The 26,073-nt window shown below is 35.2% G+C and overlaps 2 protein-coding genes across 5 annotated transcripts; both read left to right on the plus strand.

Moving 5' to 3' along the window:
• The first annotated feature begins 759 nt into the window (after nucleotides 1–759).
• On the plus strand, nucleotides 760–2,931 carry LOC107768662 (uncharacterized). Its single transcript, XM_075235906.1, has 5 exons — nucleotides 760–1,457; nucleotides 1,511–1,823; nucleotides 1,909–1,963; nucleotides 2,126–2,205; nucleotides 2,314–2,931. Exons 1-5 carry the CDS (start codon nucleotides 760–762, stop codon nucleotides 2,929–2,931), a joined length of 1,764 nt encoding a protein of 587 aa, XP_075092007.1.
• Nucleotides 2,932–14,057: 11,126 nt separating this feature from the next.
• Nucleotides 14,058–21,988, plus strand: LOC107768661 (copper-transporting ATPase RAN1). 4 transcript variants are annotated; one of them, XM_075235139.1, is made up of 11 exons: nucleotides 14,061–14,530; nucleotides 15,033–15,412; nucleotides 15,634–15,820; nucleotides 16,781–17,395; nucleotides 17,678–18,107; nucleotides 18,214–18,539; nucleotides 19,104–19,162; nucleotides 19,267–19,609; nucleotides 20,289–20,483; nucleotides 20,590–20,847; nucleotides 21,237–21,988. In XM_075235139.1, the coding sequence occupies exons 4-11, from the start codon at nucleotides 16,901–16,903 to the stop codon at nucleotides 21,711–21,713; spliced, it is 2,583 nt and encodes an 860-aa protein (XP_075091240.1). In that variant the 5' UTR covers nucleotides 14,061–14,530; nucleotides 15,033–15,412; nucleotides 15,634–15,820; nucleotides 16,781–16,900; the 3' UTR covers nucleotides 21,714–21,988. The 4 variants fall into 4 exon arrangements, with proteins under 4 accessions (XP_016443283.1, XP_075091242.1, XP_075091240.1 ...); XM_075235140.1 differs by having other exon boundaries at nucleotides 15,637–15,820; XM_075235141.1 differs by lacking the exon at nucleotides 15,033–15,412 and having other exon boundaries at nucleotides 14,059–14,530.
• The last annotated feature ends 4,085 nt before the right edge of the window (nucleotides 21,989–26,073 follow it).

The raw sequence follows: 26,073 nt of genomic DNA on the forward strand, positions 1-26,073 counted from the left end.
GAATTTAGCTTAGCAGTGGTTTTGCCCTCGAGCGAACCCTCGATTCGAAGTCAAATACGTATCAAGAACTATGATTAAAATAAGAACCTTTCAATAGCTAGAAAGTAGAGAAATAATTTAGTATTGCCTTGATATGCATGTTGCAATATGTATTGAATGAAAAAGCTTCCCTTTTATATAGTAGGAGAGTTTCATCCCTAGTACAACTCTAAAAAAGGTAAAACTCCTCCTTGTACATCAATCACTGTATTGAGATTAGTTATACATTTACCTCTTGTGTATTTATTCTTTTCTTTCTTAGTTTTTCCAGTGAGTTAATATTGTTATTAGTTGTTAGATTAGTTAGTGGTGCTATTATTGGAGTTAGTGGACAGCTGTTGCCAGTTGTCAAGTGAGTGAGTGGGAAAGTCACGTGTATAAACATAGTGTTATGGACACTTTGTACATTGAGAGATTCAATTCCATTTTCCTAGTTATGCTTCACAGATTTCTCGAAGCTTCTCACTCTTTTCTCTCTTAGCTAGGGTTCTGCTCTTCCTCCATTGGAGCTCATCTGAGCTCGATTTTATCTCGATTCATTTGTGATTTTGTCATGGTATCAGAGGGAAGGTTCTAATCTCTAGCTTATTTTCGTTTTGATCCAGAAAAACTAAAGTTCAACGTTGTTTCATTTTGAGGTCTGAGGTCAGCCCTAAAATTGAAATCGGCACAGAAATCAGGTGATTGAGTTCCATCTGTGCATATACATCGACTAAAATCATGACTTTTGAGGAAAATACATCGGATTCCACTAATCCGCTACTTAATTCAATCAATCCGCTTTATATGCATCCATCTAAAAATGTAGGTTTCATGCTTTTGCCAGTAGCTTTTGATGGATCGAGGTACAGGTCATGGAGGCGAAGAGTACTTAGGGCTCTTTCTGTGAAAAACAAAGTAGGTTTCATAAATGGTAAGTGTGGGAAACCAGACTCAAAGGACCCTATTTTTGATCAATGGGAACGGTGTGATAATATAGTAACTTCATGGATTTTGAATTCCCTATCAAAGGATTTAGCAGACAGCCTGCAGTATGGAAACGATGCCAAAGAGCTTTGGCAAGAGTTGGAGGATAGATATGATCAAACCAATGGGGCAAAATTATATCAGTTACAGAAGGAAATCAGTGATTTGAGTCAAGGAACATTCGACATTATTGGATACTATACTAAGATGAAGAAGTTGTGGGAAGAGTTGAATACCTTGAATGCCCATGCGCAATGCAAATGCCAGTGTACATGCGGTACCAAGGCGAGAATGCATAAGGCTGAGCAGGATAGGAGGTTAATTCAGTTTCTAATGGGATTAAATGAGGTTTACACCATCGTCAGGGGAAACATTCTGATGATGAACCCCTTACCTTCCTTAGCACAAGCATTTGCGATTCTCATTCAAGAGGAGAAACAAAGGGAGATGAAGTAAAATAATCAATTGATGATTGACTCCAGTTCTTTGAGTGTGAACATGGCAGGAAACAACAACTTCAGAACCAGTTATGGTCAACAAGGAAATGGATCTGGAGGGAACTCTTACACGAATTACAACCAGTCAAGTGGCACTGGGGCAATAGTTTTAGGGGAAATTACCCTACAAATAGACCTCGACCAGTCTGTGATTATTTCAAGAAGCCAGGGCACACCAAGGATAAGTGTTACAAGCTCTATGGTTATCCACAAGACTCCAAGTTCAATAAGGGAAAACTAGTAGCTGCAAATGTGTTTGGAGATTATGGTGACAAGACTGCTGGTATAGGAGATGGGGAGATTATGGTGACAAGACTGCTGGTATAGTTCATTTGAAGGGCGAGTGTTGAAAAATTTGACCAAAGAGCATTATAATCAACTCATCAGCATCCTAGAAAACTTTCAGACTGGAAGTGCAGAAGACAATTCTGAGATGAAGGTTGGAACAGTAAATTTTGCAGGTATTTCAGCTTGCTCTACTTCTCTTGATTCCAGTGTTTATTCACATGAATATTTTAAACCAACTACTGACTCTTGGATACTTGATTCCGGGGCCACAAATCACATGATATACAACAAATCCATTCTAACTAACATCAAAACCTTAGTTTATCCTTTTCTAGTCACACTGCCTAATGGATATAAAGTGAAGGTGACACTAGTAGGTGATGTGGTCTTGAGTCCTAAGTTCAGTCTCAAAAGGGTTCTTTTTGTACCCAGTTTCAAATTCAACCTAATATTTATCCATTGTTTGACGGTTCAGTTTGATCGTTATGTCATCTTTACCAAATTCTCATGTATTCTTCTGCAGGCCCCTTCACTGAAGAGGCCTCTGGAAATTGGTAAGGCTTCTGATGGCATATACTATCACATTTCAGAACTCTGCAAGAATGTTGTAGCCCTCATTCAAATTCCTAATCAAGTTTCATCTAGCATACCTGATAAGAATAATGTACACCCTTACTCACATCTTGTTCCCCCTGTTGCATCTAGTTTGCATGTTTCATATCATGCTTGTAATAAGAGGTGTGTTGATTCACATAAACACTCCAGTGTTAAAATTTCATCCTTAAGTAGTAAAGAAAATGATTCTTTGTCAAATGCATCTACATCTGTCTCTACTTTCACATCTACATCTGATGGAAACATGGTTGAATTTTTGTGGCACAAAAGACTAGGACATGTCCCATTTGCCAAAATTAAGGGAATTAATGAGATGCCTGCCAAATTCACACCTACACAACCTTTTCTTTGCCCTATATGCCCAATGGCCAGACATAGCAGACTACCTTTTCCAGAAAGAACCACTCTTGCAACTGAAGTTTTTGAAATATTGCATGCTGATTTGTGGGGACCATATCACATTGCAACTCATGGTAGACACAAATATTTCATCGCCTTTGTAGTTGATTACAGTAGGTGTACATGAACACACCTATTGAGTTGTAAAAGCAATACTCTACAAACTATAAAAGCCTTATTTGCTATTGTGAAAACTCAGTTTAACACATCTATCAAAACTATAAGAACAGATAATGGGACTGAGTTCACCAATTTAGAAGCCACCTCTTTCTTTCAATCTTGGGGAGTTACTCATCAAAGAACCTATCCATACACACCCCAACAAAATGGGGCGGTAGAGAAAAAATATAAGTATTTGCTAGAAACAGCAAGAGCATTGTTGTATCAATCAAAACTACCCTTACAGTATTGGAGAGAGTGCATTCTTACCTCCACTTACATAATAAATAGATTACCTTCTTCTTCTCTTAAAGGCAAATGTCCTCTTGAGCTACTCTATAAGAAAAAACCCTCTTATTCACATCTTAAGAGTTTTGGTTGCCTATGTTTTCCTACCACACTTAAGACTCACAGGGACAAGTTTAAGGCTAGAACTCTACCTCATGTGTTTGTGGGGTACCCCTTTGGGACAAAGGGCTACAAGGTGTTAAACCTAGTCACAAAAAGAATCCATGTTTCAAGAGATGTAGTCTTCCATGAGGATGTTTTTCCTTTCACTTTACTTTCTAAATCAAACAAAGTTTTTCCTTCATTCCCTCAAGTCAATGCAGACTTAGTACCTGATTTCTTTCCTCCTAGAGAAACAGTTTCAAACTAACATCACAGTACAGTGTCACCTGAACCTTCACATAGACAGTCTTCACCACAGTCCAGCTCCAACAAGACACAGTTCACAGAGTTCAACCACAGTGAACACTTGTCACCTAACAATGAATACCAAGAACCTTCACCTAACACTGATAGTCCAAGTAGTACAGGCCAATAAGAATATCATTTAGGCCCCACACAAATTAGGCCTTCTAGAACACACAAAGTTCCTACATACCTAAAAGACTATAACTACTCTCTTCCTAAGCTACATGACCTACAACATCAATCTTCTCCATAGACTGATTTCTCAAATGACAGTAACTCTTCTCTTTCTTTTGCCACTTATATACCCAATACACAATATATATCGCTTAATGTGTTAAGTTCTGATAGTCAGCAATTGGTAAGAAATATTTCACATTCATGTGAACCTAGTTCATTTGAAGAGGTAGTTGTAAGTCCTACATGGCAGTCAACCATGAATCAAGAATTTGAGGCTTTGACTGCTAACAACACATTGAGTCTTATACCACTGCAGTTGGTAAGAGTGCAATAGGATGTAAGTGGGTATATAAAATAAAATACAGGGCTGATGGTAGTGTTGAGAGGTTTAAGGCTAGATTAGTGGTAAAGGGATACACATAGAAAGCAGGGATAGATTACACAGAAATATTCTCACCTGTTGTAAAAATGACAATTGTGAGGTCACTAATAGGAATTGCTGTAAAGAAGGGTTGGCAGATGTTTCAATTAGATGTAAACAATGCCCTCCTTCATGAAGATCTACATGAGGAAGTCTACGTGGAAGTGCCTCAGGGCCTAGTAGTAGACAAGCCTGGTTTAGTATGCAAGTTGAACAAGTCTCTATATGGACTCAAGTAAGCAAGTAGGCAATGGTATGAGAAATTGACTGCAGCTTTATGTTCCAAAGGATACACATACTCATTGTTGGATTACTCATTATTTCACAAAAAGAAGGGATCTTTAGTGGTGTTTGTGGCTGTATATATAGATGATGTTATTGTAACAGGGACTCATCAGGAAGAGATTGATTCTTTGAAGAGTTTCCTGCATGAAACTTTCAAGATAAAAATTTTAGGAAGGTTACACTACTTCTTAGGAATGGAAGTACTCTATAAGGAAGATGGAGTGGTGATATCTCAAAGAAAGTTTACTATGGATCTGCTGAAAGAGTTTGAGTGTACTCAATATTCCAGCCTAACATCACCCCTTGATCCCTCTACAAAGCTGAAGGCAGACGAGAGTCCATTGTTGATTGACCCTTCCAATTATAGAAAACTGGTAGGGAAGCTGAACTTCTTGACAAATACAAGGCTTGATATATCCTACAGTGTCCAACATCTTAGCCAATACATGCATTCATCTAGAGAAGCTCATTTGAAAGCTGCATATCATGTTTTGAGATACTTGAAGGGTGATCCAAGCCTGGGGATATTCTTTTCCAATAGCAAGGACTATGGGATAAGAGCTTTTTGTGACTCAGATTAGGCAGCATGCCCTGAGTCTAGAAAATCAGTCAATGGCTACATTGTGCTGCTTGGAAACAGCCCCATTAACTGAAAATCAAAGAAACAGTCCACCATATCCTTATCTTCAGCCGAGGCAGAGTATAGAGCAGCTAGACAAGTTGTGGGTGAACTAGTTTGGTTGGTTACACTTCTTGAAGAGTTGACTGTACCCATGAATCTTCCCATTCCAGTATTTTGTGACAGTCAGGATGCCTTGCAAATAGCCAGAAATTCAGTATTTTATGAACATATAAAACACACAGAAGTTGACTGCCACTTTGTTAGAAACAAGCTGCAAGAGGGACTAATTTCTCTACATCATGTATCCACCAACGACCAGCTCACAGACATTTTCACAAAGTCTTTAACTGGAATCAAACATTCAGACCTACTCAGTAAGTTGACAACTCTAAAAAAGGTAAAACTCCTCCTTGTACATCAATCACTGTATTGAGATTAGTTATACATTTACCTCTTGTGTATTTATTCTTTTCTTTCTTAGTTTTTCCAGTGAGTTAATATTGTTATTAGTTGTTAGATTAGTTAGTGGTGCTATTATTGGAGTTAGTGGACAGCTGTTGCCAGTTGTCAAGTGAGTGAGTGGGAAAGTCACGTGTATAAACATAGTGTTATGGACACTTTGTACATTGAGAGATTCAATTCCATTTTCCTAGTTATGCTTCACATATTTCTCAAAGCTTCTCACTCTTTTCTCTCTTAGCTAGGGTTCTGCTCTTCCTCCATTGGAGCTCATCTGAGCTCGATTTTATCTCGATTCATTTGTGATTTTGTCACACTGATACGCTATCGGCATCGAGCGAGATCTATGATGCGATATTCGGTTGGGTGCGGATATCACAGTCCTCTGTTAGTCATGTGCAACCGTTTATAATGCTTTACGAGGTCTTGGAACTAGAGATTCCGGGTTCGGGGGGTGTTGACTTCTCGGGCCCGATGGCGAGCACCCGTTCCGGCCTCAAACCAAAGAGTTCTCAGATTCAGTCTCTATCTCATATATTCGTACTTCGTCTGACTCACCGAGAACTCGGGGTGTCTGCCGACCCCAAGTTCACCCGTATATTAGGCACAACAATGCCTAAGATTTGAACTGCGGAGACACCATTATGACATTCACAATTAATTTGACCTCAATATTTTGACAGATGTTCGAATGTCTTTTAATGTTCGACTCAGATAAAAGACAATGAATAATTAGTATAAGATATGACGAATTTTGTAGGCTATTATGACAATGAATAATTATAAGATATGACGAATTTTGTAGGCTATTATGCTTACATAAACTGGATATATACTGGGATATGACGAATTTTGTAGGCTATTATGCTTACATAAACTGGATTTCTTTTGGCACTAAATCTTTTCTTTTGTTTTTCCTTTCAGACTCACAAACAATAAAGTATAATTAGCTAGCAACCAACGTTACCACTCCAACCTTAACAAAAGCTTTCACGAGAAACAGATAACAAAGTTTTACCAATCACTGAGAGTGACTTATATAATTATCACTATATACATTGTGGCTTTAGTTTAATTTCTAAACAATTCCAATGATACAATAAGGAAAACTGGTCAGCAACCCCTTTGGCCTAATTTGTCATATTGGTGAGAATGAAGTCTTTTGTTACACACATAACTAAATTAGGTTTCTGACGTTGCACCAACTATCTAAATGGTGTCTTAGGTCACCTGTGTCCATCTTTCCAACAATACTAAAGGTTGTTGATTTTGATATTTCCATATTATAATTTTCTAAATTGTAATATGGGAAAACTTGGCTTATTTCTATAACCAAAGCAATAACTATACTAGTTTAATCTCATGTTAGATGTTTTGATCAACTAATCCTTTTCATGTTAAAAGTACTAGCTTACCCTTTGCCCAGTTTTGAAGTATATAGTACAACTTGCTATTTCGTACAAACACATTTTAAACCCCATTTGACATTTTCATCCCACCAAATATATAATTGGTAATTACAGTTTATATCATAAGTCACCAGTTTTCCAGTTCCAAATTTAGGAGTTACTAATGATTATACAGGTTATTATCTCAAGCAGTACGTGCTGCTAACCCTATTAAGTATAAATGCACATGCCCACTTTAATTTTTAGTAAAACTTCATTTCTCATTTTAGCAATTTTTCTACTATTAAAATTTTTTGTACGTAGACCAAATATGAGATACACATCAACCAAATATGAGATACACATCAGATTGGCACTGCTTGAGATTGTCAAATGATAAATAATTACGCAATCGTGCATCCTTAGTGGATGATGAATTGGCATCTGATATATGCTTCTCTTTTATCTTTGTTTCTTACATCTTTATTAAATGGAAACAAAGTCATATTCCCAATTTGAAGATGGATCAAAACCTTTCAAATAAACCAAGTGAAATGTAGACTTTATTTGCCTTTTATAATTGCCGATAAGAGAAATAATATTGATTTCTTTTCCTTCGGAAAACTTCTTTTTTTTTCTTTTGTGGAATGAGAATTGACAATGTTAGATAACTTTACTAGAAAAAGCTCACTTGTCCATGGTTGACGTGACATGTCCTTTTAAAATAAACTTTTATAACTGACTATGTTTAATAGGTTAACATAATTTAAAACAAACACTCAGTAAGAATACATTTTTCCTTTACAATGGTCATCATAAAAAAGGAAAAAGGCGCATAATATTATCACTATTTAATCAATTTCTATTACTTTAGATACCTGTAAAGCATAGTTTGCTTTGGTATGATACTTACTCTGATAACACTACTTCTGGTGGCTCGTATATATATATATATATATATATATATATATATATATATATATCCCCAAAGTTCGTTATGTCCTTTCACTGCTAAAAAAATAAAAAAAATTAGCGACTTACAAGTTATGTATTTAAACAGAAAAATTCGTCGCTAATCCTATTTAGTGACATATTATCAAAAAATTCTGTTAGTTACGAGTGATTTAGTAAAAAATTAACGACAAAGTTCGTAGCTAATTTTAATTTTTTTTGTAGTGTTTAATAACATTATATGATCATGTCATGGCTCATACACCCTATTCCTCATTCCCACCAACCTGCCCCACCTACCCCTACCCTCATCCCACCCCATCCTCACCCCCACCCTCGACCTCTCACCTCACCCTAAATAGAAACATTATTATTAGTACTTTCTTTTCATATTTTAGATAGAAAACTTTTTTTCCCATTTCAACAAAAAGAGTATTTTTCTTTTCATGATGTAGAAAAAATATTTCTTTCATTTCAACAAAATGAGTACTTTATTTTCGTGTTGTAGAAACAGTACTTTCTTTTTCAACAAAAAAGAGTATTTTTTATTTTTAGTTATGGAGTAAAAATTTTAACGTTATTTTGCGAAAAAAGTAAAGCATCATATTAGTTGTGATGACCCGATAGGTCATTTATAGTTTTAACCCTAAAATTCTATGTTTCGAAACCTTGATTAGCTCTGTTTAGCCTTCCTCGGGTTGCGTACGCAGTCAGTGTCTTTTTTCGGAAGGTTTTATGTGAAAATGTGAAATCGTGTCTTAAAACTCACTTGAGTTGACTTCGATTAACGTTTTGAGAAAATGGACCCGGATCAGTATTTTGATGATCCCGATGAGTCCGTGCCGTAATTTGGGACTCGGACATATGCGCGAAATCGAATTCGGAAGTCCCTAACTCGAATTATCGTAATTTATTGAAAACTAGAAGTTTAAAGGTCTAATTAATTAATAAGTTTGACCGAAATTTGACTTTGTTGCTATCGGGTTCGAATTTTGGTTCCAGAATTTGGTATAAGTTCATTACTGTAATTATGATTTGTCTGCAAAATTTGGTGCAAAACTGAGTTGATTTGACATAATTCGGACGTCCGGTTGTTAAAGTGTAAGTTCTTAAGCTTCTTTGGAAAAGTTCATTCGTTTTGGTGTCCGATTCGTAGTTCTAGGTATTATTTTGGTATTTTAATCATGCGGGGCGAGTTCATATGATATTTTTGGACTTGTGTGCATGTTTCATTTGGAGCCCTGAGGGCTCGGGTGAGTTTCGGATTGGCTTCGGAGCGGTTTGGACTTAAGAAAAATAGCTGGTGAAAATCTGGTTTTGGTGCAGCCTCTGATCTCGCAATTGCGATGTCAATGTTCGCATTTGCGAACTTTCAAACCCATGTCAGGTTCGCATTTGCGAACCACTTCCTCGCATTTGCGAAGAATGACTGGGTCAGCAAGGGATCACATTTGCGATCAAAGGGGTCGCATTTGCGGAGGGCCAAAGTTCGCATTTGTGAACAAATCATCACAAAAGTGATGATAGCAGATATGGAGCTTCTTCGCATTTGCGAAGTATGTCTTGCATTTGCGGGGTTCGCAAATGCGAACCCGAGGTTGTAATTGCGATATCTGCGCCTAGTCAAAAGCTGAGATAGACGGGATTTTAGCTCATTCTCTCAAATTCTCAACCCTAAACACCCTAAAGGCGATTTTTCCAAGAGCTTTTCTTTTTCAATTCATTGGTAGTGACTCTAATCTACTTCCTTTTAATTACCCATTATATTCCATAAGATTTCAACCTTAAATTTAGGATTTCCATGGTATAAATTATGGATTTGGGTAAAAAAAAAAATTAGAATTTAGACCTCGAATTGAGGTCGAATTTCGAATTGAATTACATAACCGGGCTCGAGGGTGAATGGGTGATCGAGTTTTGGTCTGAACCTCGGGTTTTGACCAAGCATGCCCTTGGATTGACTTTTGTTGACTCTTTCAATAATGATATAAATTGAATATCTTTCATTCGTGGGTAGTTTCTAAGGCTTATTTTGAATCGTTTGGTTGATAATTTCCTAGATTTGGTTGGTTCAGAGGCTTGTTCGAAAGGCAAGGTCATAGTTGAACTTTGAATTGGTTGCGGAGCGAGGTAAGTGTCGTGGTTAACCTTGACTTGAGGAATTAGGACGTGGTTGGCCTATTTGTTACGTGTTTAATGTATGGATACAACCTATATGTGAGGTGACGAGTACTTATGCATTGTCGTTGGATTAAACATGCGGTAGAACTTGTTTCTTTGTGATTTATTGCCTCTTAAATTATGACATTCATGCTTAGATTAGATTATTACTTATTTAATTGTTCCTTCCGTATTTATGGATTTATTGTGATGGTTGAGTATTTAGGAAGTTGAGGTTTGGTATCTTGGAATCATTATTAACGTAAAGTACATCTGTTGCATTATTTATCTCCCGATTTTTTATATTCATTACTACATAGTAAGGGAGAGTGTTATAGCACGAACGGTGATATCGTGCCATTTTATTACTTCATTTATTGATTAATACATTGTAAGGAAGAGAGATAAAACACGAAGGGTGATGCCGTGCCATCTATATCAATTATTCATTGTTACATGGGCAACTCGCGAGTAAAAGTATGAAGGGTGATGTCATGCCATTTCATTCTACTTATGTCATCATTTCAGGGTAAGGTTGAGAGATAAAAGCACGAAGGGTGATGCCGTGCCATCTTTATTTCGTATGTTTATTCGTCTTTATTGGTTGATGATTTATTTGACTGCCTTGTGTTGTCATTTCTGTTGTAGTTATCGTATCGTGTCCCCCGTTTTCATGTCTCCTCCCAGCTGTACATATTAAATCTCTGTTTGTTGATGTTTGGTACGTATTTCTATGTTTCTACAAGTTTAATTACGTGAGTGTCCTGTCATAGCCTCGTCACTACCTCGTCGAGGTTAGGCTCTACACTTACGGAGTACATTGGGTCGGTTGTACTCATACTACACTCTGCACTTCTTGTGCAGATTTTGGTAATAGTCCCAGCTGTATGTGAGGTGCACTAGTTCGGATTATCACATCCGGAGACTTGAGGTAGATCTGCTGACGTCCGCAGACCTTGAAGTCCCCTTCCTCTTTTCTCTTTTACGGTTCATCTCATTTGAAATAATTGTATTTATTTCAGACTCTATTTGTAGAACTTCTAGTAGCTCGTGTACATTGTGACACCAGATTCGGGTTGTATTAGAAAATACTAGAAAATATGTTTTGAATTTTTTTTTCCACTCACAAACCAAACAAGGAAAAATAAGTGATAAAATCATTCATTTTCCAGGCAAACATTTTTTATGAAAAATATTTTTCATGATCATGAAAAACATTTTCCTTGGTACCCAACACACCAATAGTCAACCAAATTTTGTTGTAGCATGATACACGCTGAAGAGAGAGAGAAAACGAAATGTGCTTAGTAATTTATGTACTGCATGCTTTAAATGTTATACCAAGTTTGAGGATCTCACCAACACCCTCCCTTTACAAACGCTTTTTCTTATATCCAAAATGGATGCATAGGAACGGGTGTTTTAAGTCGTTAAACTATCCAAAATCTACTTTAATCAAACGGGATTTGTCTCTTACTCACCTTTGTTTCTACTATTAGGTAACGAGCTAGTTGATTATTAATTATTATTATTATTCTTATTTTCAACAGTTGATTATTAGTTATTCACTTGTTTAATTATGAACTTTGACCCCTCTGTATCCTACATTATTTCTTTGCTCTTGAAGTCCTTGAAACTGTTAGAGATCACTTCCCCCAATTCTTCTTTAATTAGGTTAATCACAATCAAGAAACAGAAAAGAATTACTCCAACCAAAAAAAAACTTGTACTGAAAGTCTACTTAACAATATTAATATTTTCGTTGATGCAAGCATTAATTAATATAACTGTTTTTCACATCTAATATTTCTTACATTTCTTGAAATTATTATTTGATAAATGATAGTAGTACTATCTAAGCAGAAATAAGGAGGAAAAAAAAGAAGAAGCAACGGCAGCAGTCTTTGGTGTATTAGGTTCAACCATTTGAAGTTGAAGATATGAATTGGAGAAGTCGTTATTTTGAAAATTTCCAATTTGGGAGTACCAAATTGTAGTACAAGAGACAGCAACGGCAAGCAGGTCAAACATGACATCAGAACATAACTTAAAAGCCAGGACTTATGGTAGTTGCATTCTTCAATTAAAAAAGAAGAAGAAGAGATATAAGGTAAATCTAAGTAAGTTTAGGTTTAATGTACTGACAATTTATTATATTTTCATATTATCATGTTAAGCTTCTAAATATAACATGTAAGTATTTATAACAAATGTGATCTAATAACACAGAAAATGGAGTAGATAACTTTGCCTACAGTTGATTAGATTACACTTGATAAAGCATAGTATATTTTTTTACAAAATCAGTATATATAACTTAAACCTAATCATGAATTAAGTCAATTGGATATCAAATCATCCGGTTCATTAATGATCGGATATCTTGTTATTATAATAAAAAATAGCTAACTACAGTTCCGTAATTATGTCCTCACATTTAAGAAGGTGATGTAATCTCTCATTATCTTGTTCATTTATAAAATATTTATTAAAATGACAACGAAATAGTCAATAGGAGTAATAATTTGCAAAGGAGTGAACTAATCCCCTAACCTTAATTATGAAAGTTGAAGTAACCTTAATTATGAAAGTTGAAGTTTATTGATCTCACATGATTTTTTAATTAATCACTCAATTTGATTGGAAGATGCAACATACACCTTGAACAATAATATTATTCAAAAAAAATTGAGTAGCACAAGAGTACAATGTATCATTACAGTAATTTTTGAAACAATCAATGTTGTAATGTTGAATTGTTAGATCAATGTATGCTATATGAATGGTAATGATGCATTTGATAGGTTAATTTCTACTTTAACAATATAATCATTTTAAGATAAACAACAATAATGATTTTTGTTTAATCCCAAATAAATTAGAGAAGAAAAGAAGGAAAAACACAAAGAATGGATGGGAAAGTTCCTATTGTAAGTAACTTAGATTAGTCATAGGTTTTCGACGCCTGCCGTGTCTGCCATGCCCAAATGAACAAGCCACAGTAGTGCGATATAAAAAGTATTCTAATTATGACTTGTTTGATATTCCCAAATTACCCTTGTTTTAGAGAATTAAACATTAAAACGTGAAGGATATGGGATCCAAATAATACCAAGAGAAAGTCATTTTGAGTTTTTGACCATGGTCACGTGGATAATTTATAAACCTTTTGCATCAATTAAACAGATTATTATATTCAATGGGGAGAAAATACATTTGACTAAGATAATCACATTTCATATTACATCAATCCATCTATCTCTTCCAATTTAAATCGAAATAACCCCCCTCCCCCCAAATACAAATGCAAAATCTAATATTGCAAATTTGTAAATTAACATCTATTATCGTCCTTAGAAAGTGCAACTATAATATTTCAAATATAAAATAAAAAGTGAAAAATAACATATTTAGCGTAATTTCACAACGGACATTTTATTTTATGAAGATAAAGAGACTTTTTTTTATAGACATTCGATTCAATAAAAACATAATTATTAACAATTATAAAAAAGAAAAAAAAATCTTTCATAAGAAAAACCCGACTACTTTATCCTAAAAGAAAAAGGGAAAGAAACAAAAAAGGAAAGTGCTAATTCCTACAAAAACCTTCTAGTATATTAAACGGAAAAGTCAAAACCTTGAATATTTGTTCAAAATTCAAGAATAAAATTCATAAAATTGTCCTTATTGGTACCATTTCAAATCATTGACCAATTAATCACTCCTCATTACTTCTAAACCTTTCTTTGGTCCCCTATAATTACCCAACAAAGAAAACAACCAATCCCAGGTCCCACACATAAAAGAACTCTGCAGTACATCTACCCAAAAAAGATCCAGTACAGATTTATACAAGGGCATTAAGGTCATTTCATAATATGTCTCCTCCCCTTTGTTTACTTACAAATTCGCTGTCGTTCCCACTTTTCCTTTCCACCCACAGATTTTTCCTTTTTTCTTCCGTCTCCTCTTTCTATAATAGTAATATGCTAAAAAAACAAATCTTTACATACAAACCCATATCTCTATTTCTCCGGCTAACCTATACATAAACATATATATCGCCGGAGAAACTATAACAGAGGGATATCAAAATTTGACTTTTATCATAAGGAGGAGCTAAATCAATAATCATATGGCACCGAGCATGAGGGACGTCCAGTTAACGGAGGTTGCCGGAGATGGTGCCGGAGAGGAAGTGAGGCTGTTGGATTCATATGACGAAGAAGAAGAGAAATTGGGTGAGAATTTGAGGAGAATTCAAGTTAGAGTAACGGGGATGACATGTGCAGCTTGTTCTAACTCAGTGGAAGGAGCTTTGATGAGCATAAATGGTGTTGTTAAGGCTACTGTTGCTTTGCTTCAGAATAAGGCTGACGTCATCTTCGATCCTAGCTTGGTCAAGGTTAGAGAGTTTCTTACATTTTTGTTTGAACTTCTTGTTTTAAACTTTACTTGTGTTTTTTATATTGGTTTTAGTGTTAGTTCTGAGTTATAGTTTTGATCTTTTTTGAGATTTTGAGCTTTTTGGTTAAATGGGTTAGCTTTTATTTCTTGAAATATTTAGTTGTGGTTTGTATATGATCGTGGGGTTTTGTTGATTTTGGTAGTTTTGCTAAATCTTGGTTATTTTTTAGCTGTTTGGAGTAAAGAATTGGCACTAACTGCTTGATATTTGTCTACTTTCGTTTGGGTGTTGGGAATTTTAGTTGTATTATGGTGATGTTGGATTATTGGTCTGCTTGGCATTCTGAAGAACTTCATATCCCTATTCTCTGATATCCTGGTTATAACGATGATGTCTTTTACCTTTTCTAGTTCCTTCTGTTTTCTTGGCTTGGATATTTCTGCACATAATTATTCTACCTAACTCTGTTGTAAAGCTTGTTTTGCTGGATGATGTTCAGCTATGTTTCATGAACTCGAGTCGGAGTCCTAAACGAGACTTCGAAATCAAAATGGATATGTCCAACTTTTGGGGAGATGTGCACCAAGACCAATAAAAGTTTGATAATTACTGAAGTTCTTACTCCATTAGATTCCCATGTGCAAAAATTGTATGAGGAAATTCTGCTAGTTGAGAACATAAAGTGCCAAATCATGACTAATAGGATTGCATGCGTACTTCCATCCCCTACTGGAAAAGGAGAAAGGGTTTGATGTCACGAATTCTCTCTCTTTTAGAACTGACTGTTAGCTATCCTGTGCAATATGAAGCTGTGCATTGGCTGTGTACTAGTAATACATGCAAGATTCAGGACTGAGCTTTCGAGATTTCTAACCGGAGGTAAAACGCATGTAACATTCATTTTAACCAAAACAAAGCACAATAAACATTTCAAATGTTTTGATCCTCTAACTGGGCATAATATTCCATACAATAGCTCGATTACGAGTTCCAAGCATGACTTTCTACAACAGAAAAGAAGCTCTTGAAGTCTTTTACCCAATACTTAAATGCATCACTTTTTTTATTAAGGTGAATGACCAAGTTTTTTTTTATATCAGTAGGCAGCCAAGATGATAAAAATAATGGTATCACCAAACTGCCATAGACCAATCATACATATTATTGGTCAGTCCAGCTATGGCATATTGACTGGAGATCACATGCCTCTACCGTGAACAAAGTGTTCCAAATGAGCAACGCATACACACTAACCTCCCTACGCCCCACTATGTGGGATTACATTGGGTATGTTGTTGTTATTTGCATAGAAGTATAATTTCGTATGATGCTGTTGTTTGACCTACCTATACCATCACTATCGTGTTAGTGGATATCAAACCTTTATCGAACCTGAGCAATAAGAGTAACCTATTTAAGAGTGGAAGAAATGACACTCTTCCCTAGAGATTACAGTTCTCCTAGCTCTCTGACTGATGTTTAACTTGTACAGACTATATACCCTTAACCTATGTGGAACCATTGTGCGGAATGTCACACAGTTTTTGTGGTTGATGGATGACGTGGTTGTAGTAGGGGAGTCTCGGAGCAACGGTAAAGTTCTCTGTGTGACTTATAGGTCACGGTTTTGAGCCGTGGAAGCAGCCAGTAATGCTTGCATTAAGTTAGGATGTCTACATCACATCCCTTGGTGCGGCCCTTCCCCGGACCCTGCATGAATGCAAGATGCTTTGTACACCGGGGATGAGGTGGTTGTGAATATTAGGTTTTAGAGATGAGATGGTGATGCAGAGTTATCACGGTGTCACCGTTACAGATTACATAGATTGTCGCTCTCCTTTTGAGCTGTTATGCCTTAGTCATATGCAATTTGATCGTTCTCTTTTGCTCTACCGAGTGTCAGTTTCATGGTCATTCTGTTAGAGTTTCTGGTGTTTGGTAAAGGATATAATGTTGCACTAGATCAACTCATTTATGGAATCAAGTGAAATAGAGAGGAAGTAAGATAGTTAAGAAATAATGAACATGCTCTAACCCAAAAAGGAAAGACTTGACGAAGTCTCTTCTGCCACGGAGCAGTCATTACCAGACACGAGTTACTGATGTTGGCTGGTTCTTGCTGATATCGTGTAGTGCTTGATAGTTGCGTTAGTGTTGTCAAATCTAGTGTAATGTTCTTAATGTTGCATGTTAACAGCTTGACGCAAACATGACAATGAACTTTAAATGTCCCCATTCGTTTTTCAGGATGATGAGATTACAAATGCTATAGAAGATGCTGGGTTTGAGGCAGAGCTTCTTTCAGAACCTACTGCATCTCGTACAAACCCACATGGAACTGTAGTAGGGCAGTTCATAATAGGTGGTATGACATGTGCAGCTTGTGTAAATTCTGTTGAAGGTATCCTAAAACAGCTCCCAGGTGTACGAAAGGCCGTAGTTGCTTTGGCTACATCGCTAGGAGAGGTTGGATATGATCCGTCCATAATCAGTAAGGATGATATAGCGAATGCAATTGAAGATGCTGGTTTTGAAGCTTCCTTTGTGCAGAGCAGCGAGCAGGATAAAATTGTACTTGGGGTGGTTGGTATTTCTGGTGAGATGGATGCACAGTTGTTAGAAGGCATTCTTTCAAAGTTGCATGGAGTTAAACACTTTTTATTTGATCGGGTATCAAGTGAGCTTGAAGTTGTCTTTGATCCCGAAGTTCTTGGCTCAAGATCTGTAGTTGATGGCGTTGAAGGAGGAAGCAGTGGCAAGTTTAAGTTACTTGTCAAGAACCCGTATACAAGAATGGCTTCCAGAGATTTAGAAGAATCCTCGAAGATGTTTCGGCTTTTTACAGCAAGCTTATCTCTAAGTGTAAGTTACTCTTTTGCTATTTGTTTGTTGTACTGCTATCCTCTCTTCTTGTTTTAACCTTTTGTTTTAGCTGCCTAACCACCCCGCTTCAAGTTTGAGGGGTTAGAAGGACATGGTTCTGTGTGATGTCTGGAAGCTTCCTAACTTCCCATGCTTGGTTTCCATTAATTTAATGGAGCTTGGGAACTGATATCTTTGAAGATGCAAAGATTTTCTCCGCCTTTTACTTTTTAGATTCATATATATATATATCTATTGGCTAACTCATACAACTTATGCCAGGTTCCTGTGATTCTAATGCGTGTCGTCTGCCCTCAAATACCTCTGCTCTATGCTTTACTGATTTGGCAGTGTGGTCCCTTTCAAATGGGTGATTGGTTAAAGTGGGCTTTAGTGACTGTTGTCCAATTTGGTATTGGTAAACGTTTTTATGTTGCGGCTGGAAGAGCACTTCGAAATGGTTCCACAAACATGGATGTCTTGGTTGCGTTGGGAACTACAGCTTCCTATGTTTACTCTGTATGTGCACTACTTTATGGTGCAATTTCTGGGTTCTGGTCTCCAACTTACTTTGAAACAAGTGCCATGTTAATCACATTTGTACTTCTAGGAAAGTACTTGGAAACTCTTGCTAAAGGAAAGACATCGGGTGCTATCAAAAAACTTGTAGAACTTGCCCCCGCTACAGCTATACTGCTTGTCAAAGACAAAGGTAAGAACATTTAGAATTTCTGTCTAATGCTCGACACATTACCACGTATAGTTTCCAAAATGCAAAAGGGGCCTATCACTGAGGTTATGTTTACTCTGTATTCCAGGTGGAAAAGTTGTAGGAGAAAGAGAAATAGATGCTTTATTGATTCAGGCTGGCGATATATTAAAAGTACTTCCTGGTACAAAGGTTCCTGTGGATGGTGTCGTTGTATGGGGTTCAAGCCATGTGAATGAGAGTATGGTCACTGGAGAATCTGCTCCTGTTTTGAAAGAGATTAATTCAGTGGTTATTGGAGGTACAATCAATTTACATGGTTCTCTTCACATACAGGCCACAAAAGTAGGGTCAAACACAGTTCTGAGTCAGATCATATCTCTGGTTGAGACAGCACAGATGTCAAAGGCTCCCATTCAGAAGTTCGCCGACTATGTGAGTATTATGTGTGTCATCTTGCTGAAGAGTATTGTGAATTCTGTGCAAATCGATTATTTCCTGTTGTTAATTTTACAGTATTTGCTTTGCTCAAAGAAGCATTGATTAAATGGAAGTTCAAGATCTTGCATTTCCTCCTCTAAAGTACTAATTGCCTATCTTTCTTTGCATTAATAAGTTTAATCTCTATCCTCATTTATTCGATCGGCCTTTATCTCCGACTGTTGGACACCATTTTACTGTATGTTGTTCCCTCCTTTGGCTACAAAGCATTCACACTGCTGATATATTTGATGCTGTGCTATATTGTTCAATGCCAATGGCTGAAAATATCTAGGAAAGTGCTTTGTGGAAATCCAATTAGACACTGAATTTGCTATGATGTGGATCGGTTTAGCGGAAAATGAATATACATTTTTAATGTGATAGTGCTTTCGTAATTGATGAGTCTCTTTGTTTGTTTTATTCTTGCCTTTGAATTGGAGTTTCTTAGTGCTCATATAATGTTTGACGTTTGAGCTGACTGGATTTTCTCATCGTTAGTACTCTTTTGACTTACAGATTGCAAGCATTTTTGTTCCTGTGGTTATTACTATGTCCTTATTGACATTCTTTGGATGGTGAGTTTGTCAGTTTTTTCATAATTTCCTCATTCCAAATAATTTCTGTCACTGTAACTAGGAATGTTGTGCTGATGTTTTTGTAATTTTATCCATTGAACCAGGTATGTTGCTGGAGTTCTTGGAGGCTATCCAGAAGAATGGCTGCCAGAAAATGGCAATTATTTTGTATTTTCTTTGATGTTTGCGATATCAGTTGTGGTTATTGCATGTCCTTGTGCACTTGGTTTGGCCACCCCCACTGCTGTTATGGTTGCGACAGGGGTTGGTGCCAACAATGGTGTGCTGATAAAGGGTGGAGATGCATTGGAGATGGCGCAGAAGATTAGATATGTGATATTTGATAAGACAGGCACTTTGACCCAGGGAAAAGCTAAAGTCACAACAGCCAAAGTTTTCACTGAGATGGATCGTGGAGAATTCCTAACTTTGGTAGCTTCCGCAGAGGTACACGTTCTTTTTTGATAAGATAGTAATAATTATATTTATATGGTGAGTAACTCTGAGGCCAACAAAAAAAGAAGGTACACAGTCATCTATACTAACAAAAACATCGTGGGTGCACCAAGAGTTTACTAGAATCAGAAGACCTTCATCTGTTCAAAAGTATTTTCTACGTTCTACTCTTCTAGCAGGGATCACATAGAAATCCATTTGCTACAATCTTCTGATGCTATTCATATGCGGCTCTCTTGAGGAGAAAGAAGTGGTTAAGAAAGTAAAATGCTGGTACCTGATAATATATGAAAGCAACCACTTTGAATTTTTCTCAAAATGAATTTTTAGGATCCTCTATTTATTACTAGAGCAGTCATTTGTTGTTCAATGTTGCCTTCAATTCAAAAATCATACTCCCTCCCCTTTAACAAGAATGAAAGGGGTTCGTTGACATAATTAGAAACTAGCCAAAAAGTACTATGATAACAAGTTTTTAATAATTAATAATATAGAAATATATGAAAAAGCTGTGGTCAACGAAAAAGTTGTTCGACTCCAGAAATAGTAAGTCGTATAAAGTGGACTGGATGGAGTAGTTCTTTTAAACCAAATGTTCTAAAGTTGCAAAAACTACTGCAATTTTTTCCTTCTAGCTACATGTCATCTAAGGGATATACTTATGATGCAGGCAAGCAGTGAACACCCGTTGGCTAAAGCCATAATGGAATACGCTCGTCATTTTCATTTCTTTGATGAACCATCTGATACCGATCAGAGTTACAGTGAACAGGCCAAGTTTTCTGGATGGCTTCAAGATGTATCAGATTTCTCTGTTTTGCCTGGAAAAGGTATACAGTGCTCCGTCGATGGGAAATGGGTTTTGGTGAGTTTTCAACATCATGACATTCACAATTTTTAGAGAGCTGATTAATTTCTTAGTCTCCAATCAGGATAAAGTCTTAATTTCTTGTCTTTATGTCAACAAACAGATTGGTAACCGCAAGCTGCTTACTGAAAATGGGATAGCTATACCTTCCAACGTAGAGAATTTTGTTGTTGAGTTGGAAGAAAGTGCAAAGACAGGCATTCTTGTCGCTCGAGATAATGTTGTAATTGGTGCTCTGGGGATAGCTGACCCACTAAAGAGAGAAGCAGCTGTTGTTGTAGAGGGCCTTATAAAAATGGGCGTCCAACCAATCATGGTTACTGGTGATAATTGGAGAACAGCTCGTGCAGTTGCTAAGGAGGTTTGTAGCTTCATCTTTGTTATCGTGATTTTCTTCTACACTGTAATATGAGTTTACAAACTGGGTAGGGATAAATTGGTAACCTAACTTAATTCACAGAAGTTAATTTAGGGTTGCTTTCATCCTTTCCTGTCCCATATTTGACTAGCATCTAAGTTACCTTTTACCCACCCCTGCAACCAGCCTGAAAATAAGCTTCACCTCTTGAAAAATGAAATAAGAGGGGCTCAAGTCTTTGTTCTAGCTTGAAAATAAGATGAAGTTGCTTAAACCGGGGATGGATGGACGTAGTACTGTTAAATTGTCTTTGCAGTTCTCTGAGAAGTATTAGATTGGCCACAAATTCTGGGCTAAATATATGACCCCTTGGATGCCATTTCAAATTGCAGGTTGGTATCCAGGATGTTAGAGCAGAAGTGTTGCCAGCAGGAAAAGCCGAGGTCATCCGTTCATTTCAAAAGGGAGGCAGTGTAGTTGCTATGGTAGGTGATGGGATCAACGACTCACCCGCATTAGCTGCTGCAGATGTTGGTATGGCAATTGGAGCGGGAACTGATATTGCGATAGAAGCTGCTGAGTACGTGTTAATGAGGAGCAACTTGGAGGATGTCATCACTGCCATAGACCTCTCAAGGAAGACATTTGCACGGATTAGGTGGAATTATATCTTTGCCATGGCGTACAATGTGATCGCAATTCCAGTGGCTGCAGGGGCTCTTTTTCCTTTGTTAAGACTGGAGTTGCCACCTTGGGTAGCTGGTGCATGCATGGCAATGTCATCTGTAAGTGTTGTGTGTTCTTCTCTGTATCTAAAGAGATACAAGAAACCCAGACTTACCACTATATTGGAAATAACTATAGAGTAGGAATGAGGTCAATTAATGAAGAGCCAAAAAGAAAAAAAGGACAAAAAAAAGTAGGAATTAGGATCAATTCTGATTTTTGTGTATTCCTTAACCTTCTCTTTTTTTTCTTTCCTTTTTCTCTTTGATTCACACCGTATGTGAATTACCCACCCTCTCAATGTAAATGCTCTCAGTTTGTATGTTTTCCTCTGTTCTTTTATGAGTTTAACTATGCTCCAAGTTTGTAAGTTTTCCTCTATTTTTTTATGATTTATATGTAAGAGAATTTTTCACACTACAAGGTCATCTAAAGATATATATATATATCATACTAAAACAATTAACCTACTACAAGTTAAAGTTACGAGTAGTGTAAAAAGCTTTTATATTGTTAGTGCATATAATTCAATCATTATATATAATGAGCACAGTGAAGATGAAAGATCCATCATGCCTCGTAGTCGCCTTAGAATACCCTTCCCTTTTACTAGTGATGCCTTAGTCTTGTCTCACGACATTTCGGAGATTGCTGCTTGTATAAAAGATAAATAGACAATGCATAACCTTATTGCACTGAAGTGAATGATTGTACTACGACTATCATATGGACCACTAATGTCTTGATCGACTGTATAACCTTGCAAAACATGTTTCATCTCTCGCATCTCGGTCCAATAAGGCACTTCTCTAACGATGGAGTTGCTTTAAAGTAGATAGATGATAAAACAAGGCACTAAGGCAGGTGCTAGTGTGACAACTAGTAGAGTATATCGAAATCTATTAGGAGTATTTTATTAAGAAAAACCCCGATAAGGTCCGATTCAATCGGTTTTCAAAGCATCATTGACACTCCTAGTGTGTGCTCAGGTATGACTAATATTATTGATTAGAGTCAAATCTTGATTGTAAGAGTAACGAATGCACCATTTAATATATAGTATATTTTTTATTTTTTTAAATGTTCTAAATATGCGCACATACATAGAGATAGATAGATATTGGTATACACACATTACACACACACACACACACACACACACACACACACACACACACATATATATATATATATATATATATATATATATATATATATATATATATATATATATATATATATATATATAAAATGAAAGGGCATCTTCAGAACTTACATAAATGATCAATTTTAGTCATGTTAAGTAGATAATTATGTATTGTAGTTAAAGGTATCTAATGTGATGGTATCTTACCGAACACTTCTTTGTATAATGTGTTTTTTTATATGTTTCCTTATAATACTTTGGTTATTCTGCCATAACCAGAACTCTTGTTGTCGATATTGATATCTCTCTTGAAAGTGCAACATATAGTTATTCGCGTAAGAAAATATATTGTGGTAAATATAGTCCAATATTTAGGATGTTTATCCTTATTTTTATTTATTATAACTACAAAACATAAACATACTGAAAATTATTTTCACACAAATTTAAAAGGATATTCTTTAGTTTCGGAAGACGAAAGTTGAATTCGGGGTTAAACATATACTTAGAAACACATTGATCAGTATCATAATTTCTGCATATATGACGTTATTGTCGAAACTTCTATATACCGTATGTGTACTATTACATAAGTTATTCAACAGATCTAAGTTTCCAGTAGCATGACAAACATATTTTTCTTCAAAATCAACCTATATGCAATGGAAGATCAACTTTAACTTAGTCTATTATATATATATGGAGAAATAATGAACTTGACAACAAACATGTAGGGCAAAAGGCTATTTGGTATTAAAGTATTTAAGTATTTTCTTGGTAGTAATTGTTGGTATTATCTTGTGCTGAGTCAAAACTGAAAAATATTTTATTTTTACCATAAAACTTAGCAATCAACCTTTTATTTAGTTGATCAACAAATTAATTTTTGCTAGCTAAGATAGCTCTTTAACTTTAATTATGCAATTCTCATAAATTGTATTTTAATCTAATGATGAAAATATTCTCCTTATTAAATGCACTACTATTACGATTGAGATTGATAACCAAGTATTCTAGAAAGAACCAAATCATATTTTATTGGATGCTCTTCTTCGTTTCTGACACGAAGCAAGAAGTCAGTGAATGTTGGATTTGTTCTTACTTTTATATTTTTAGAGCAAAAAATAAGTTATTACAGCTATGTTCTTTCCCTATGAGTTCTTCTGTTTAATATTTTAGGGCTATTTTTGGTCTATCAATATTATATTCGTGCTTTTATAATAATATAGGCTCTCCTATTTCTACATGAATTTGGACAATATAATACGTTTTCAAATTAAATTAGTAATAGAAATATTTTAAAAAGTATATATCATAAAAGTTATAGGATTACATGGCTAAAAATATGTCCATATCTCGAAAGTAATTATACTAATAAAAAAATTTAACATGTTCCTAAAGGTATTAGGTTTACATGATAATATGTAGTATTATATATCTATACCCGAACATAATTATACTAATGAGATTTTTAAAGGTAATCATGTAGTATTTCTAACGTGTAGTATTATATCCTAAAACTAATAGGATTATAAGGCTAATGTCTAGAATTGCGGTTATATCCTTTTTATTGTGAGTTATTATGCTTTAGATGATTGTTGTATTATTATATATAAAATTCTCTCATTAATTAAATTTTATTGTTCATTCATATAAATAAATATTTAAACCATCATGTGCCATTATAAATGTGGGAGCCCCAAAAATTAAAAATTAAATTACTGAAATAATCTTCTAAATAATTGAATTGTACCTTATTTAATTATTTAATAATATTTAAATAAAAGAAAGTGACTTTTGGACATTTACGAAACGTCTTGTTAAGGAGACTCTTGGACTTTTCATAAGCGGAGTGTGCTGACATTGCGTAGTGTAAATTTTATTCTGTATATATGAATTTCAGTAGCAACAAACATTGAATTTTTTTTTAAATAAAAAGAATAAAATCTAATTCCTAAAGGTAATCATATATGATTCCTAACGTGCAATATTATGTCCTAAAACTAATAGGATTACAATGTTAATGTCTAGAATTTCGATTATATCTTTTTATTGTGAGTTATTATGCTTAATATTAAAAGGTTATTTTTGTAATTCAATATTTTATTCATACTTTTATAATATATATATATATATATATATATATATATATATATATATATATATATATCCACATTTCTAGATTATATCCTCTCCAATTGTGAAGGTAATTTAAAATATCATTTTAAAACAGATCTTCTTACCAATTTCGAAGTACGAAATTTGGATGCCGAGCTGTTAAAATTTAATTTCATTCCATCGGCATTCATATGATAAAATCTTGAAAAATCTAATGAGAAAGTAGAACTAATTTCGAGCATTATATATAAGATGCATGTGTCCGCTCAATAATATACTCAATTGTAAGCTTTTCTAGATGATCGTATATGAAGTTATGGTTCTCTGCTTTTCTCTCTTGATTCTTTGATTTAATAATGTAAGTGAATTTCTCTCGCCTTTTATTTTATTTTCTCTGTTATAGGGCTAAGACCCCGTTTGATTTCATATAAAAGAGGTTTTAATCTGATTCATTCAAATATTAGCCCATTAAATATATTTATTTTTCTTTTCTATAAATACTCTATCTACTATTCCTAAGCTAAATTACCATCGGCAACCACCACCACCGCCATCAACAATTATCTCTGTCTCTAACATTCATTGCACAAACACTATCGCTAGTTGTCCACGACCACTACCAATCACCTTCTCACAACTTTACAATTGATTATCACCACTCCAAATGCCTTCGTTGCTGGATTTTAAAGTGTGCTTCATTAATAGCAAATAATAGTTTATAACTAGCCATCTAAATTGATTTTTAAATTTTTATAGATATAATATATAATTATTATTTTATTTTAATTTTGTATTTATTAATGTATTAATAAGCTAAATTGTATATATATTCATATTGGAAAATAAACAATTTGAATTATGTAGAGGTAATACCTTAATAATCATATATGTATTAAACCTCAGATATTTTAATTTCAAAAAATGGACTTTGCACTCGCTTATCTAAAAGATTCTAATATGTTTTTATATGCCTGAATTAGGTTCCGAAGTTGTGATAATTCTGGAAGTCAGTATGAGAAGACTTCACAAGTTCTTGGCTATTCTGCCTATCAGATCTATAACATTATGTTGCACGAAGCCTCCGTCATCTGCAGGTAGTAGTTATATATATTTTTTAAACATGAATTTTTTAACACAATCAAACATATCTTTTCATAAAAAATTATTTGCAGAAAATTGTGTATTTAATAGACGAAAGTTTCAAATCTTTGGTTTAGCAAAGAAATGAAACCGTATAT

Source organism: Nicotiana tabacum, chromosome 17 (assembly GCF_000715075.1).
Source record: "Nicotiana tabacum cultivar K326 chromosome 17, ASM71507v2, whole genome shotgun sequence".
Classification (NCBI taxonomy): domain Eukaryota; kingdom Viridiplantae; phylum Streptophyta; class Magnoliopsida; order Solanales; family Solanaceae; genus Nicotiana; species Nicotiana tabacum.

Coding starts and splice junctions, on each gene's coding strand:
- LOC107768662 (XM_075235906.1), top strand. CDS start 760: ATGACTTTTGAGGAAAATACATCGGATTCCACTAATCCGCTACTTAAT. Junction 1,458..1,510: donor GAGAAACAAAGGGAGATGAA/GTAAAATAATCA, acceptor TGAACATGGCAG/GAAACAACAACTTCAGAACC. Junction 1,964..2,125: donor TGGAACAGTAAATTTTGCAG/GTATTTCAGCTT, acceptor ATCCTTTTCTAG/TCACACTGCCTAATGGATAT.
- LOC107768661 (XM_016587797.2), top strand. CDS start 14,261: ATGGCACCGAGCATGAGGGACGTCCAGTTAACGGAGGTTGCCGGAGAT. Junction 18,108..18,213: donor ACTGCTTGTCAAAGACAAAG/GTAAGAACATTT, acceptor TCTGTATTCCAG/GTGGAAAAGTTGTAGGAGAA. Junction 19,163..19,266: donor TTATTGACATTCTTTGGATG/GTGAGTTTGTCA, acceptor CCATTGAACCAG/GTATGTTGCTGGAGTTCTTG.